Source organism: Onychostruthus taczanowskii, unplaced genomic scaffold (assembly GCF_017590055.1).
Source record: "Onychostruthus taczanowskii isolate IOZ18803 unplaced genomic scaffold, ASM1759005v1 scaffold131, whole genome shotgun sequence".
In the NCBI taxonomy this organism is placed as follows: Eukaryota; Metazoa; Chordata; class Aves; order Passeriformes; family Passeridae; genus Onychostruthus; species Onychostruthus taczanowskii.
This window is the reverse complement of record NW_024498474.1, coordinates 365,741-381,335: the sequence shown is the minus strand read 5'-3', so window position 1 is coordinate 381,335 and position 15,595 is coordinate 365,741. Positions and strand designations below refer to the sequence as shown.

The window sequence follows — 15,595 nt, the reverse complement described above, 5'->3', positions numbered from 1 at the left end:
AAGCAGGTTGGAAAGGGGCTGCTGGTCAGAGGGCAGGTAAGCAATTCCTCAATTCCTCTTGCTCACAGCACCATGTAAAGCACAGGTAGAATCTGGGATAGGAAAGAACCTTTCAGGTGATGTCAAAACACAGCAAGCTGAGATGAAACTCTCTGGGTCTTCCTGAGGTTGGCACTGGGCAGTTTTCACCCTGAGGAATTAATTATATTCTTGCTAATTTAGCTTTCTAAAGGGAACACCAAGGGCAACATCAGGTTCCTCTGCTTCAGCTTTGGCCAGGCATCATCCAGCTGTGGTCTGGATATTAAGGCTCTGTTGATACAAACTATTTTATTTTGTATTCCAGTTTTTTTTAAAATGTAATCCCATTTTATGTGACAAAAAATCCCATGCTTTCGGCCTGATGGTAGGATCTTGTCTTGCAAGGACAAATCTTGTCAAGATTTAAAATTCACCTTTGTCCATATTATGTTCCACTGAAGCAGTGGGATTACTTTCAAAGGGAAGAATTAGAGAGGCTTGGGCATGAAACCACCGTAACAACACAGAGCAGGCTGCTTTGCTGTTGCACAACAAAATGCAGAAGTCTGTAGGTGACAAAGTTCATTTAAAAATTATTGTTCATCTACATAAAATTATAAATACCTAGCAGCTATTTTTTCTTGTACATGGGGATATTTTGAATGCTATTTTAGAAATCCCATTACAGGGAAATATTTATACCTCCTCTGTGGTCCTATAATGAAGCATTATTGTTACTGTGTGAATACATGGGATCTGTGGAGTCTCCTGGAATTTCTCCTAAAGCACAGAGGAGCAGTGGCTTTGGGAGCCCGTCCTCAGCTAGAACAGGCTCATCTCCAGTGGCAGAAGTCAAGTGTCTGGCCAAGGAGAGGTTGTTACAGGTAGGACCTTCTGGTGCCAGGATGGTCCAGGATTCTTTTCCATCACTTTCTAGGGATAAAGTTGAGGCTGAGTAGACTGCTCCATGGATTTTCCTCTGTAAAAGCACAAGTGGCACTTGCTATTTATCCTGTTTCCCCACCCATTCCACACCAGTTTCCAGACACCTGGCATTTCTGAATTCATCCTATTAGGCCCTGTGTAAGCAGTCTGTGTCCAGTTTATTTAGACTTTCCCTCTGCTCTGAGGGACCTGGCATTGCCAAAGGCCAAACCAATAAAGGCTGAAGTGAAAAAAGCAGGAAGCACTTGGAACTTTTTGACATGAGGTCCCTTGTCCCATTTACCTTTGGCTTTCCAAACCACATCCCCATCCCTGAAAGCTCAAGCAGTGCCTGGATATTCCACCTGTCCCTGTTTCTGACTCAAGTGTTCTTTCTTTCCTTTTTTTTTTTCTTTTCTTTTTAAATCTTTGTTTATCTTCCTGCCACCTTTGATGACCTCCTGCTTATCAGCATGGACCATGCTTGAGCTTGGAGGAAGCGGTGCTGGAGCATGCTCTCCCAAGCCTGTCTTTCTAGGTCTGTATCTCATGGGGTTCTTCCAGGCTGGCACTGGCTTTCTTGCAGCCCAGGAGGTGCTGCTGTTGCCTGCCACATTGCCTCAGTGTCCTGAACTGCATCTCTCAGTCACTGCAGGCAAGGCTGCCCTGACCTTTGCATCCCAAGCTCTGCCCCGTTTGTATGTTGGAGAGCCAGCACCAATACCTTGTTTGTGGCTTGCTGAGCACCTCTGGCAGGGCGGTGTCATCAGGAAGGCACTTGGGAAACCTCCAGGAATCTGCCCCTCTGGCTGGGTGAGTGCCCTGGGAAGAGCAGGACCTGTGAAAATTGGGCTTTTCAGGATGGTTTGTCCTAGAGCCCGCAAAAAGTTCTTTTCTCTTTAGCTTTAAACAGCTGATGGGAAAGATTTCAAGATGTAACTAGCTGAAGCACTGCAGTGACTGTAATACAATGACATTTGCAGTGTGCCTTAGGTCCTGAAGTAAGATTCAAGGACGAGCTTTAAATAAATCACAAAACCACTTGGAAACTTTCGTGTCACAAGTTCAGCCCCTAATAAATGATTCAGCTTCGAGGCAGGTCAGAGCCACTTCCCCTCCTTTGCCTTCTCCCTCTCCCTCCACATGAATAAAAAAAAGGACAAGAGTGCACTGGAGAAGGACGAGCTGTGGATTTTAAAGGAAATGGAAATATTTTTGTGCACCGCCCCCGGTGCAGCGTGCTGGATTTTGTGCTCGGATACGATAGCACGGCGTTACTCCATTACTGTCTGCCCTCCTATTTATTACCAGGACAAGAGGCACATTGTGAGCTCTTCATTTGCTCTTTGCTCATTTCCTATTGCTGCACTGGTGCTGGGCAGGCTTGTGCTTAAAGTTGAGGAGGGCAGAATTAAACCATATCCTGAGATATTCTTTTTCTGACTGATATGTCAGTTTTAGTTTTTTTTTTGATTGTTTCTGCTGCTAGGGAAAAACCCAGAATTTAAATCTATGCATTAAAAAGCAAAAGGTATATGTTTTCTTTACTCCTTGAGCAGTAGGAACTGACAGTGTCTTTAGAAGCTCTGGCTTCTTTCATGTTGTGTTTATTTGTTTTATACAAATGAAAGCAAAGCAAGGCTTTTGAAGCACTCTCCCTTTGCTAAAGCCTGGAAATGACACAACTGAATCCCGGGATCATTCACACCTCTCCTATGCAGGGCTTCCAAAGCTGGTACTATGAGATCCATGTATGCATGTCTTGCTGAGTTAAAATGCAGCCTGTTAACTTGTGAATGTGTGTCAGCTTCTCAGTTAAGGAGGGACAAATTGTCTGAAGCCACTGGTGGTTAACAGTGCAGCTGAAACAAACGTGGAAGGGTTTTGCTGTTCGTGGCCTCTGCTCTGGATTCTGAATCTCGAGCCATTGTTCACAGTGGCTTCTAGAATGCTTGGGATTCGTGAACCTTGGCTTCTGAAGCAACAAAGGCACCACCAACTGCTCTTTCTCAGCCACCTTTGCCTACTGTTCCCGTGCCTTGCCTCTGCGGTGCTCAGTGTGGACTTTGTTTCCCGCAGGATCTGCAGGCGTGGGTGAACGGCGCTCACGAGAACGGCTTTGTCCTCGTCTCCTTCGGCGCTGGAGTCAAGTACCTGTCGGAAGACATCGCCAATAAGTTGGCACACGCCCTGGCAAGGCTGCCCCAGAGGGTTATCTGGAGGTAAGGGCAGGGTTGGAGCAGCTTGGGGTGGTTTGGAGCGTGCTTGTTTCCCACTGGAGTTACCGAAGCTGGAGTTGAGACTGCCTGAGTGGCACAGACGATGCGACGCTCCTGAAAAACACTTGGCATGAAAATATTGCAATGTCCCAGTAACAAGGAGAAGCAGTTATTTTCATGGCAGAATAAGGTGTGGTTACGCTCCTAGGCTGAGTTGGTGTCCTTGGAAGGATTAGGGACAGTGAAAACAAGCAAAGATTAGAACATTTAGGACATACTCTATTTTTGATGAAGGAACTACCCCAGGGCTCAAGAATTAATCCTGATGATGAAAAGCCTCCATTTTCTTTCCTTCTTCCCCTTTTCCCTCACTTTTTTAGGCCCTTGTCCTTTTTTATGTGTAAGCACAGGCTTTTTCATTATTCCATTTTTCAGTTGCTTGTTCTCTGTGAGAAATTGAAGGAAGAGAAATTTTCAGGAGTCAGAATCAGTAAGAAGTGTTCTTAGTTCTGAAAACATCTTGAGTGGTGCTCACAACTCTCTGTGAAAATTGAAACACTCTTTACTCAGCTCTGCTTCACACCAAGCATCACTGATATAATTTGGTGGAGTTATGTGAACCATTTTTTTTTCCCAAATATTCAGTGTCTTACACCTTAAGTAGGTGTCTCACAACCCTGCCACAGTCTTGGAGCTGTATTAACAGTTTTGGTGGCCTGTTCCCCACAATATTTTAGGGAATCTCCTTGCCGCTGTCTGTAGTTCAAGGATCAAATCCCACTAAAGAACAGGAAATATGTGATTTTTTTAAGGCTGTGGCACAGAATCTGTGGTAGTAAAGGTGGCATAGTTTTGGTTTATAGTAAGCCACTGTTTTCTTATGAATCCCACAATACTGCTTGGCTTCTAATTAATAATCTAAACGTATCTTACTGATTTTCTTCTGTCCTTTTGCCATGTTTTCCTTGGAATATGCCTTTTTAGGAAGCATCCCTGTTTTGTAGTAAATCAATCTGGTGGATTTCTTTTGAGGGTAGCTTTTTTTAATGCAAACCCAACAATTTCATTTAAAGCCTTCTATTAAAATTTATCTATTTAAGTATCAGTCAGATATGACTTGGAGTTTTTTTGGGGTTTGGTTTTGTTCCATGGATCATGGACTTGTGTATTGGACAGAAAAGTGATGAGTACTGCTTGGCAATCATATCATGATGCTAAATCAAGGGATTTTTATGGATTTTATGCCCTTCTGGTTAGGGAGGGCAAGCCAGTGACATAATTAATTGCTTTTATACAACTTAGCATAAATAATTTAGGCTTTTTTGACATACAGAAGTACAAGCCAGTTGCAAAGATGTGTTGTAGATTCTTTGCTGGGTAACCAGAGTTCCAACAATGCATGTCTTGCTTGATTGGGAAAGTGTGGCTGGTTCTTTCTGAAGTTGCAGTTCCAGTCCTCTCTAATGAACAAAACAACCCTATCCTTTAGTAGTTACTTGGGAGGCTTTGATAACTGTTTCCATTTCATGTTGCTGGTTTAGGTTTTCAGGAAACAAACCAAGGAATTTAGGCAACAATACCAAGCTGATCGAATGGTTGCCACAAAATGACCTCCTTGGTGAGTATCTGTTTCCATTATTTATTGCTTATTCTCACTTGAGTTCAGTTTGTTCTTTCAAAAATACTCCACTGAATTAGCAGTTATTGTGAAGCCAGGATAATTTCTGTCATGGCAGTCATGGAGCAAGAATATTAAATTAGGATCTGAAGAGAGAATTGAATGCCTCTCCGTTAATTGTCTTTCCCTCATACGAATTTCATGTTTTACCTAAGTTCAAGTACTGTTCAAGGAGGAGTCATGACACTGAGCATCAGAGTAAGTTTTAGGAGTCTGTAAATACTGTTTTATAAAGACAAGAAATCTCTACCAGAGCTTGGGTACATGATGCAAGCTGATAACCATTCTGTTGAACTGAGGTGCTTCATGTCCTCAGGGGGAAATGAAACTTGATATTTTATTTTTCTTTGTCTTCCCTGTCAAACGATACCTGAGCCCCTTGCAGATCTGAGAGGCCACAGAATATTTGACTGCTTCTGGGAGACCTGGGTGTTTGTGTGTTCCCAAAACAGCTGTGATGGGAGCTGATGAGTGCACTAAGCATCAGTGTGTGTGTGAGCTGGAGAAGGGAGTGAGTAGGCAGGTGGCTCCTGGAGCAGGTAGATTTGTTTTGGTTACAGCGTTGCTCTGAGGCAGGCAGGCTGATTTTTCCATCACATGAGGCTGTTGCTGTGATTGTCAGGTCTTGCTAAGCTCAAGTAAGGCATGTGAAACTTTAGGGAGAGTGAGACATCAGTTGTCCTGCCGTAAAAAAAATTATATCCCATACCAAACTGTGCTCCCCCTTGCTCAAGTGTACTGCTGAACCTGCTGGAGTCACCACCTGCAGCTCCTGAGGAGTAGGCAATGCATATTAATTAATCCATTAATCATTTTACACAACTCATACACATGAGAATTTTCCTTCTTTACTTTGGCTGTTCTCTCTCAGTGTATAAGGAAATGATTTAATGCATGAAGAATTTCAGCAGAGTGAGTTTAGGTAGAACTTCAGAACAAGCTGCAGTAATTCTAACCTGCCTGAATTGCAGTTATAGAAACGTGGTGATAAACTTGTTGTACCCGGGTGCTTCAGCAACTTTTTGTAAAGGAGATGGAAGTGCATTTTGTAACTTTCGTGCCTCTTGTGGTTCCAGGTCACTCTAACATTAAGGCTTTCCTCAGTCACGGAGGCTTGAACAGCATTTTTGAAACCATGTACCACGGGGTGCCAGTGGTGGGCATTCCCCTCTTCGGAGACCATTACGACACCATGACCCGTGTGCAGGCCAAAGGGATGGGAATCCTGCTCAACTGGAAGACCATGACTGAGAGTGAGCTGTATGAAGCCCTAGTAAAAGTTATTAATGACCCCAGGTATGGAATGAGTGATGGGGTGTGAATGGATAGGAAGCCCTTGTGCAGTGGGAAAAAACTGCGTTTTATTATTTGTGCGTACAGTTGAGGCAAGTCCGGGTGTTTGTCCTATTTCCCAAGATTACCCAAGAGCTGAGGTTTCTGTGTGGGTGCTGGGCTAGTTGCTCAGCACCAAAACTCAATTGTCTTGCTTGCTCTTGGTAGCAGTTGCCATGTGGAGGGCACAGAGGTTATGGAAACAAACCTGTCCCAACTTATTCCGTGTTGCAGACCAAGGTCCCTTTGTGTCTGTTTCGATTACTCCACACGAGCAAGTCTGGCTATGGTGCTGCCTGCAGGGCCTGGTGCAAGATACATGCACACAGTTTGGGTTTTATCTAAAATGGGGAATAATCAGGAAGAGTGACTCTTAAGTTCTGTGATTTTATTATAAAAAAATTATATTTGAAGTGTTATTTTCCTGCTCTGGCTCATAATACCACTGGCCTGGTGCAAGATACATGCACACAGTTTGGGTTTTATCTAAAATGGGGAGTAATCAGGAAGAGTGACTCTAAGCTCTGTGATTTTGTTATAAAAAAATTATATTTAGTGTTATTTTTCTGTTCTGGCTCGTAATACCACCCATATCCAGATAAAAATTAGTGAGGGGTTATCTGGCAGCATGTTGTATTGGGCTAACCCTAATTTTGGGGCGTGGTGCTATTGATGCTTCTTGCTTTCATGGCAGCTGAGTGTTTCTGGGAAAGGAGATTCCTGTCAGGAGCAAGCAGCAGGGCAGCGGCAGAGAGGGGGAATGTTGATAGCGGCCTTGATAACATCAGTTGCATCACCTTCCCCTTGTGCAATTATCCTTGGTGGAAAGGCAAGTCCTGTGTAAATAAGCTGCAGACAGGAGAGGAAGAAATTGGCAGGATCAGCTGCCGGGGTGAAAAACCAAAAGTTTTGGGCGAAACTCTGGACCCGGGCGGAAATGGTTTATTGCAAAATCAACCCCAGGTTTCTCTCTGTTGTGCGTTTCTCTGGTGATTCAGTAGCACAGTGACACGAGGTGACAGCTTTTCCTTTCTTCCTTGTTTGCTTCCCTCCCCTCCAGCTACCGGCAGCGGGCGCGGAGGCTGTCGGAGATCCACAAGGACCAGCCTGGACACCCCGTGAACCGGACTGTGTACTGGATCAATTACATCCTGCGCCACAACGGAGCCCAGCATCTACGTGCTGCTGTTTACAGCATCTCCCTCTTTCAGTATTTCTTACTGGATATTGCCTTGGTCCTACTAGTGGGTGCTGCCTTACTTTACTATGTTTTGGCCAGGATGGCAAAGTTAATCTGCAAGCAGAGCAAACATCTCTGGTCCAATGACAAACATAGCGCTGTTAATGGACACTACCAGAACGGGATCCCCAATGGCAAGTATAGAAGAAACGGGCACATTAAGCATGAAAAAAAGGTGAAATGAGCCAAGAGCCCCATGTAAAGTAGTAATGAATCAGATCAGTAATCGAATTTTATCGCTGTAACTTAGTCTAACAACTACTTAAAACCTCAATAAGCAGTTCTAACACTCCCCTTCAGTATGTAATATTATGTGACAAAATTCTACGGAACTAAGAGAAGTCTTAAAAAAAAAAAAGGCAAGCACAACCTAAAATGGAAAATATTTTATTCTTAATACTGATATGCAGAGAGGTTATTTTGGCACTGAAGTTTTTAGAAGCCTTAATTCTCTGAAGTTCTATACAATGACCGTATTTATGAATTTTCAGCTTTTAAAAGCTCAGTGTGTGTGTCCCAAACGAGGAGAGGTTTCTTTTTATTTGCAGAGGTGTTCTCCTTTTATTTTTTTATTATTTTAATATCTCCATCCTTTTAGCTGAGAGAACTCTCTAGTGCTAGTTCTGTGTTTCCTTTGTGGAAGGTTCAACCTGTTGTGTAAGAATGCTGTTTAAAACAAAAGTGATTTTCCCCCAGTCTTTATGCGAGAAATAGCAAGTTGTGGACTGAGAAAACAAACGTTTAAAAAAAATAGTAACACTCTTAATGAGCACTGAAGAAAAATGGCAAAAATATGTACTCGTTTTACTGATAAAGCTGCATGACTCTTCTGCTCGCTGCCAGTACTTTGGAGAAAAGGGTCCTGAGTAAGTCTCCAGCGTGTCCTAACTTTAACCGAGACAAAATTTTGTCGCCTTTCTCTGCATACAGAATTTATGCCACAAAAACATTAGGGAGTCTTATTTCAGTTCCAAATAACACGGCTGTGTGGGAAGTAGATTTGCATAATTAGGAAAAATAAGTGAAACAACAGCAACAAAAAGAAAAAAAAAGAACTTACAAAAATCTAGCTCTGTGCTTAGTGCAGAAGGTTTTGTGATGGCCCAGAGCTGTGCAAGACTCGAACCACTCCTTGGGGTTTGTTTGAAGGGAACGGCCCCCACACAGCGCTCCCCCAGAGTTGAATGTCTTTCCTGTTAATTCTCATTAAGTTCTTTCTGAATCGCAATGTTGTAGATGTTCTCTTTCAATGGTTGTATCTGGAGAAACAGAAACATTACCTTCTATTAGTCTGGGCCACGCAATCCATGTTCCACGTAGTTGCCAATAGGAATTCCGCGCCGCGGGCGGTGTCCGGCCGTCCTGCCCGGGGCTGGTGGTGTGTGTGGGGTGAGGCCTGGCCACCTGGCATGCAGAGGTGGCCTCGTGTCCCCCTCCCTGCCTCCCACAGTCTCCTTCAATCATTGTCGCCGACACGGGACGCTGGCGGCGGTGCGTGCTCCCGGGGCGGGAACGCCGGGCGTGGGATCCTTGCTGCCCCGCTGAACCAAAGTTGGCAACTCTTGAGTTTTATTTCCGTGTCATTCTGTTTACTTGGAATTTTGCACTACACACGTTGTGAGTGTACGCTTTATTTATTTGTAGTTCGAGGTCCCGTGGCTGGAAGGGAAGGGAGGGAAGCCCGTTTTGCCTTGTGTCGCTCACTAACATGGGAGGAGTTGGGATGATGACGGGATGCTGAGCTCATCTTCATACACAGTGATGCAAAATTTCATCGCCATTCCATCAGGAGCCTCGGTCCTACAGCAATAAATAACAGTGCAGACGTGTCTCTAATACGCAGGGCAGCTACTCGTGCTGCTCTCTGAATACTTGAACAAAAAAAAAAAATGGTATTATAAATATAAGCCTCTTAGCTATACCTTTTTACAATCTCGCAGCCCGTGGCAACTACAGGAGCACACAGAGGCGATGAATGGTGGGATGGTGAGAAGACTTCGAGTGTATGAATGACTTGGTTTAAAATGTGGGGGTTTTTTGGCATTAAAGAAGGTACAAAAGCACTGACCGGATGATTAAGCATAATTTAATCTCCACTGTGATAAAACTTAAGCAATAAACATGGATTTAATAGAGAAATTCTGTTGTTGGAAGTATATTTTTGTTCAGCTGAATGCTGGTTGTCTCCAAGTACCCACCGTGTGTGTGTACTTAAATGTGGATGCTTATTGGGGCACACACAACTTTTTTTCTGTGTTTACTGTGATGCATGATATGTATTTGACAGCTGAATGCTGGTTGTCTCCAAGTACCCACCGTGTGTGTGTACTTAAATGTGGATGCTTATTGGGGTACACACAACTTTTCTTCTCAGTGTTTACTGTGGTGCATGATATGTATTTGCAATCAAAAATATTGCTGGTTTTTGTAGGTCTGTTTCCTGTAGGAGCTTCGAATTGAAAGAGAAAATGGTTAATTATGTTTCTTAAAAACAATTCAAATATTTTGAGGTTGGTGGACATAGCTGGCACGGTGGTTTGTGTTTTGTTCTTTTCCTGTACGTGGTAAACTCTTCACCTCAAAAGCAGGGCTGAAAGGTTTTTCACAGTGATGTTAGTTGAGATGATGGTTTGCTTTCTTGAGTAGTCTCTGTGGATACAAACGTGCTGCAATCCTTTTGCAAGGGGAGGCAGTTGCTGGTGTCATTGTATTGCCAAATTCCTGATGAGGCTGATCCACCTCATGTCTAGAAATACCTGTTGTGTTTCGACTTCCTTGTAAGTTCAAGCACAAGCTGTTGCTATGCTTATTTCAATCCCTTCTTTGCCACAGTAAGCAAATTGTTCCTGTGTTTTAGACAGACACAGAATCGAGCAGTGATGGCTGTTGGTGCCCAGCCAGTGTTGAAATCAGCCAGATGGCTGGAGGAATGTTAAAGAAAGGGTTTAAAAATACATGTGTATCTCCAGATTGCATCACAGTGTCAGGACTGAGGCTTCAGTCAGCCCTCTGATCAATATTAGTTAGTAGGCATTGAACAGAGAAGACCAGGAGTGCCAAACCTTCTTTGGGTTGTTCCTGAGCTGGTTGAGGAATTGCTCCTTAAAAGAACAGTGTGGGCTGGGATTCAAGTGTGTCAGGTGGGTTTTTGAGGCACAAGCACCAGCTTTCCATAGGTTTAGGAGTGCTGGTCTCTGGAAAACAGAAGCACTGACTTAGCAGAATTGCACTGCATGTGGCATTAATTGTTAAATTTAATCATTTTTTAATGAAATTATGATTTCTCTGGGAGTAAGAACTGGTGGGGAATAGTTACTAAGACAAGAAACAACATAGACTTTGACTTTTGCAGATGAGTACCAGGATTTTTGGCAGGCAAATACTTGTAATGCAAGGAACTTCTTACAGACATTTTTACTCCAGATTAAGAGACTGAAATAATCTCAATTTGTACATTTCTGTACTGATAGTAATGGACACAGTTATTTTACGCTCATCTGTTCGTCTTGGTTCCCTCATTTTGTTGTGCAGGCATCAGATTTTACCAGAGCTTCATATTATTATAAATGTTTTACTACCTTTCTACCTACTTAAGCTTGTTAGAACAAGCTAACAGTCAAAATTTTAATTTAGTGTCTACAAGTTTAATTTGTTTGGGAAAAAAGCCTTGCCAGATCTCATAAAATGGGGAAGTGACTTGTAAAGAGTGTAGCTGGCTGCACATATGCATCAATATAGACAGTGTTCTTTTTTTATAGAGGATCTTAGATTTTGGAAAACAAGTGGGTGAAGCTGGGATTGGGAATCCTGGAGGGTTGTAGGTGACAATGAGATGTTTCTTTCCAGGACTGGAAGAATTCCTTGTTGCTCTTCTCCTGACATGGTGTTGCACCAGCTGGGCTGTGCAGTATTATAATTAACTTGGGAGAGATAAAAGCAGCATTTTGTGTGTGCTGGTGCTGCAAGAAAATGCAGAATTACAGCAGGTGTTCAAAACTAGCAGAGGCAAAGGTCAGGAGGATGCTTGGACTTGAGGGGCTGGTTGGAGATGAGCTGCAGTGGGCACAGGGATGTTCAGCACCCTCTGGAATATCTCTGTGTTACTTGTGCTCCTCAAAGCTCACCTGGGAATTGTCCAAGCTCACTGCAAAAAGATGCACTGAACTCCTCTGACAGCCTGATGGGAAGAAATTGTTCTCATTCTAAACACAAACAGCTCTTTGCTTCTTGAAATGAAGCAGCAGGGATGTGATAATCTCAGAGGCTTTGAATAAATTCCTGTTTTCTGCTCCTGTGATATGTACAGCAAGGATAACAGTTTTCAGATCCAGGAGATGCCCAATGAGGAAGCCTTAACAGAGACAGCAAATATGTTTGTAGGGAAAATAGAGTTCTGTCAGGAATTAATGCATGTGCTTGTATTTGTAAAGAGGTTCTGCTCTGTCATGCGCTGCTTTTTTATGCTTTTATACATCTTTTTCTGAATGTTTCTGTATCTTCCCTTTTTGGTCCATCAGCTGTCCTCAGCAGCATTTTTCCTGTATGTTTGTTTCTGAGCTTGCCAGGTGTTGAGTCCCTTTGGCATTTCCCTGCCCTCCCAGTTCTGCTTTTCAGGATAACTCACCTGGTGATACCCTAAGCTGTTCCAGTAGCTCCATCCCAGTTCTGGTCTGGAAAGCTCCTGTGCATCCTCTCTGTCCTCCCTGGGCTCTGTTGGCTCTGGGGTGGAGGTGGCCTCACCCCAGGGAGCCTTTCCAAGCCGAGGTTTAAGTTTGGACATTGGATTTCACTACAGATAAGACCTTTCAATACTTCAGGCCTCACCCATGAGCTTCTTGATGAAAGAAATGTTTATTTAGCTTTTTCTTTTTGTTGTTTTTGGCTCTGCAGCCTCTGGTCTGGGAAAAGGTGCAGTCTTGGGTCTTTTGGTGGTGCTGAGAAAAGCGTGACAGGGAGATGCATGATTGAAATCTGCGTTGCTGTTACTGGAAAAGAATGCTGGAGTTTGGTTTTTTAGATGAAACGATAAGAACTTGGAGTGTGGTTGATGGTTGGGTATAGCAAGGGGAATAGTTTATTCCCTGGATCCCATTGCTTGTGTTACTCAGGTACAAGAGCTTCATCCATTCTTTTCCAAGAACTTGTTCCCACTGGCCACCCCTCCTGCCATGATCTGCAAATGGCTCCTGGTTTTTGCAGACACATCTCCTTTGCGTGGAGCTGCACCACAAATGAACCTGGTGAGAAGATCCGGGTTAAAAATAACTCCAGGGGAATAAGCCCGAGGTCATTCCCTGTTTGTCTCCTTCAGAGCAGCCTCCCAACAGCAGATGGAACAGTGAAGAAACCAATGGGTGAGGAATGACATGTAATGAGGGGCAGGACTCAGTGACTCCATGCTTTTCCCAAAAAGGCAAACAAATCCACACCTGTGCATGATACTTGGGGTTCCTGAAAGATTAATCAGCTTCTTTAATTTTCTTTTTCTATTTTTTTTTAAAGTATGCATTTAGTGGATGTGAAGAGAAGAGCATCTCAAGGTAACAACAGGAAACATCCCCATCTATCTGTGGGAGCCTGATGGGATTGCTGTATAAAAATGAGAGGGGGAGGTATAGAAAAAACTTTTAAGAAGGTTAAAGTAACATTATAGGTAAAACAACTTTTCAGAAGTAACAAATTGTCATCACTGACCAAATAATGTAAGAGCAACTTTGGGGCAGGTTATCATTCCCAGACCTGTGACCACTTTTCTTGCTACTACTTTCTTAGATCATTTCTTCATCTTCAGGAAATGTCCCGCAGACCCAAACCATCTCACCAGATCTGTTGTTATGGATGGTTTCTGGGCAGTCCTGCTGTTCCTGGGTGTGGGAGGAAAGGTGGGAAAAGCTGGACGCTCTTCCTTGTGTCACAGGAGTCACCACATGTCCACCTGGGTGGCTTCCCTGGTGAGGGCACACCTTGGTGTGTTGGCAGAGAGAAAACCCAGAGGCAATTCTTGAGGGGTGAGGGAGGGAAGGCAAGTGTGACATCTCCCTTTATTTATCCATCCTGTAGCATGAGGAATTTGTTTGTGGAATGGCTCGGGAGCTCATGTTGGGACTGTCCCCCCATGCTGTGTCACTTCTGCCTCATGCTCCTGCTGTGTCCTTGCACATTTTTCAGGTCCTTGTCCTGCCCAAAAGGTGACCCCTGTGGCCTTCCTCTGGCCAGGCTATTTAGTGGTTGTCTTTAGTGCTCTGAATTTTCCCAATTCTGCTCCAGGACAGAGGAAAGACTATTCCCACCACTTGCTGGTTGATCTTGGGTGATGTTCTGTGTAGGGGGCTCCTCATCTCCGGCCCTCTGCTCCTGCCTGGGATGCAGGAGAAGGCAGGTGCCCTGGGCCATGCAGGAGCCCTCAAGGTGGGGATGCTGGAATGAGAGATCCCTTTTGTCACACCAGCACTGGGAACATGGTCTACATCCCACTTTTGGGAGTGGGGAATAAAGGAGCTGGGTGGGTGGCAACCAGTGGGTGGCTGTTCAGGCCAAGTTAAAATATCATTGTTCAGGCTGGAGGGACTGAAGCAATGTATAATTCTGGTCAGTTTTTAAAGACTGATTTCTCTTGCCTAAGCCTACAAACTCATTTTGAACTATATTTGAGACTGAAATACCTGAAAAATCATGGTCTGTATGAAATGGAGGCCCCCCTTCAGTGTCCAGGAACAGTTTGGGTGCCAAGGGAGAGTTCCTTCAGCCTCCCGAGTGTGCATGGTTCAGAAACTTCCTGGCAGAGCACAACTGATTCTCCGGGCTGGAGCTGGGTGAGAGCCCTGAGCAGTCCCTGCCCAGTGCAGGGCCATGGGAAGGAATGTCAGGTGTGGTGTGAGAGATTATTATCCATGGCAAGGGACCGGTCATGCGAGCCAGAACAGCTCTTATTGACATTTTTGGGCAAGTTCAGTTGAGCTGAACACCAATATTCCCATAACTGCTGGAGCATTGCTGACCCCTCACTCTCTCCTCACTGCCTTTATTTGCATTTTTCTCCTCATGCTTTGCCTCACTCCATGAGAAAAATGAAGACACAACCACCTCCCAGAAACATCCCTGCTTGACAGGAGTTGCCCTCCCCAGGGCATTATATCCAGATGGGTTTGAATATCCCCAGGGAAAGAGTCTCCTCAGCCCCTCTCTGGACAGGCTGCTCCACCACTCAGGTGTTGGAGTGCTGCTCTTTGCTCTCAGCATCCCTGAACCCCTGGGTTTGTTGGCACTGGATTTCAGGGAAGGAAAAGCCAATTCCCAGCTCGTTCTGTCCCACGGACAAACCAAGGCTGGGAGGAGCTGAGGTTACGCAGCAAAGACAGGGAAAAGGCCTGGGAAGGGAGGGAGTTCAGCCAAATAACTATTCTGTGATACAAAACCAGAAAGGTGAAGGGAAAGCTGGCCTGGAGAACATGGAGGTGTCCAAGGCCAGGTTGAATGGCACTTGGAACAACTTGGTGTAGTGGAAGGTGTCCCTGCCCATGGCAGGGGCTGGAATCAGATGGGCTGTATGGTCTCTTCCCTCCCAAACTGTTCAGTAATTCCATGATTCAGTCTGTGGTTTAGGCTAGTGGCTTTCTAATGGTATCCCAGGAAGAAAATGCTTCTTGGTTTCACCCTGCAGCTTGATAAACTTGCAGCCAGCCCCTCCTGGCTCACATGTGGACTGCAAAACCCATTCCACTTCACTTTGGGATCTTTCTGGGCTGGGAAAATATCTCTGTGTTTCCCAGCATCACCTTTACTTCTCACTATCTGTTTCAAAGGATGGCTTTCCTCAGAAAGTGTGCTATTTTGCTTTTAAAAGGCAGTTTAAAAGACCTAAACTAAACCAAAATCTGCTCATTTTCCTGGCTGGTGTTTTAGCTTGAGATCCCAAATCCAAGTTCATAACATTATTCGAAATTTACAGTAATGTGTGTTTCTGGTTAAAAATAAGAATTTTTTTTCTTTGTATTTCATGTGTGCATCCCTGTACATGTGTCAGCATCCTACATCCGTGTCCATGTATCCCTGTCCTCTGTGCCAGCCCTTTGGCATCTCAGGCTGCTTTTTTCCCAGGGCTGGAAGCTGGAGCATCCCATTGGAGGTATTCCCACAGCAGAGCTGCTTTTCCTGCAGGCAGCCCGTTAGACATCCACCGCT

The 15,595-nt window shown here is 44.3% G+C and overlaps 1 protein-coding gene across 1 annotated transcript in view; it reads left to right on the top strand.

Annotated features, from left to right (window-relative positions):
- The window catches only part of UGT8 (UDP glycosyltransferase 8), a 36,272-nt gene extending 26,719 nt beyond the window's left edge, over positions 1-9,553 (top strand). Inside the window, exons 3-6 of the mRNA XM_041396846.1 lie at positions 3,025-3,167; positions 4,706-4,782; positions 5,919-6,138; positions 7,235-9,553. Of these exons, the coding sequence (XP_041252780.1) occupies positions 3,025-3,167; positions 4,706-4,782; positions 5,919-6,138; positions 7,235-7,598 (804 nt within the window). The 3' untranslated portion in view covers positions 7,599-9,553. The remainder of the gene's footprint in view (positions 1-3,024; positions 3,168-4,705; positions 4,783-5,918; positions 6,139-7,234) is intronic.
- The last annotated feature ends 6,042 nt before the right edge of the window (positions 9,554-15,595 follow it).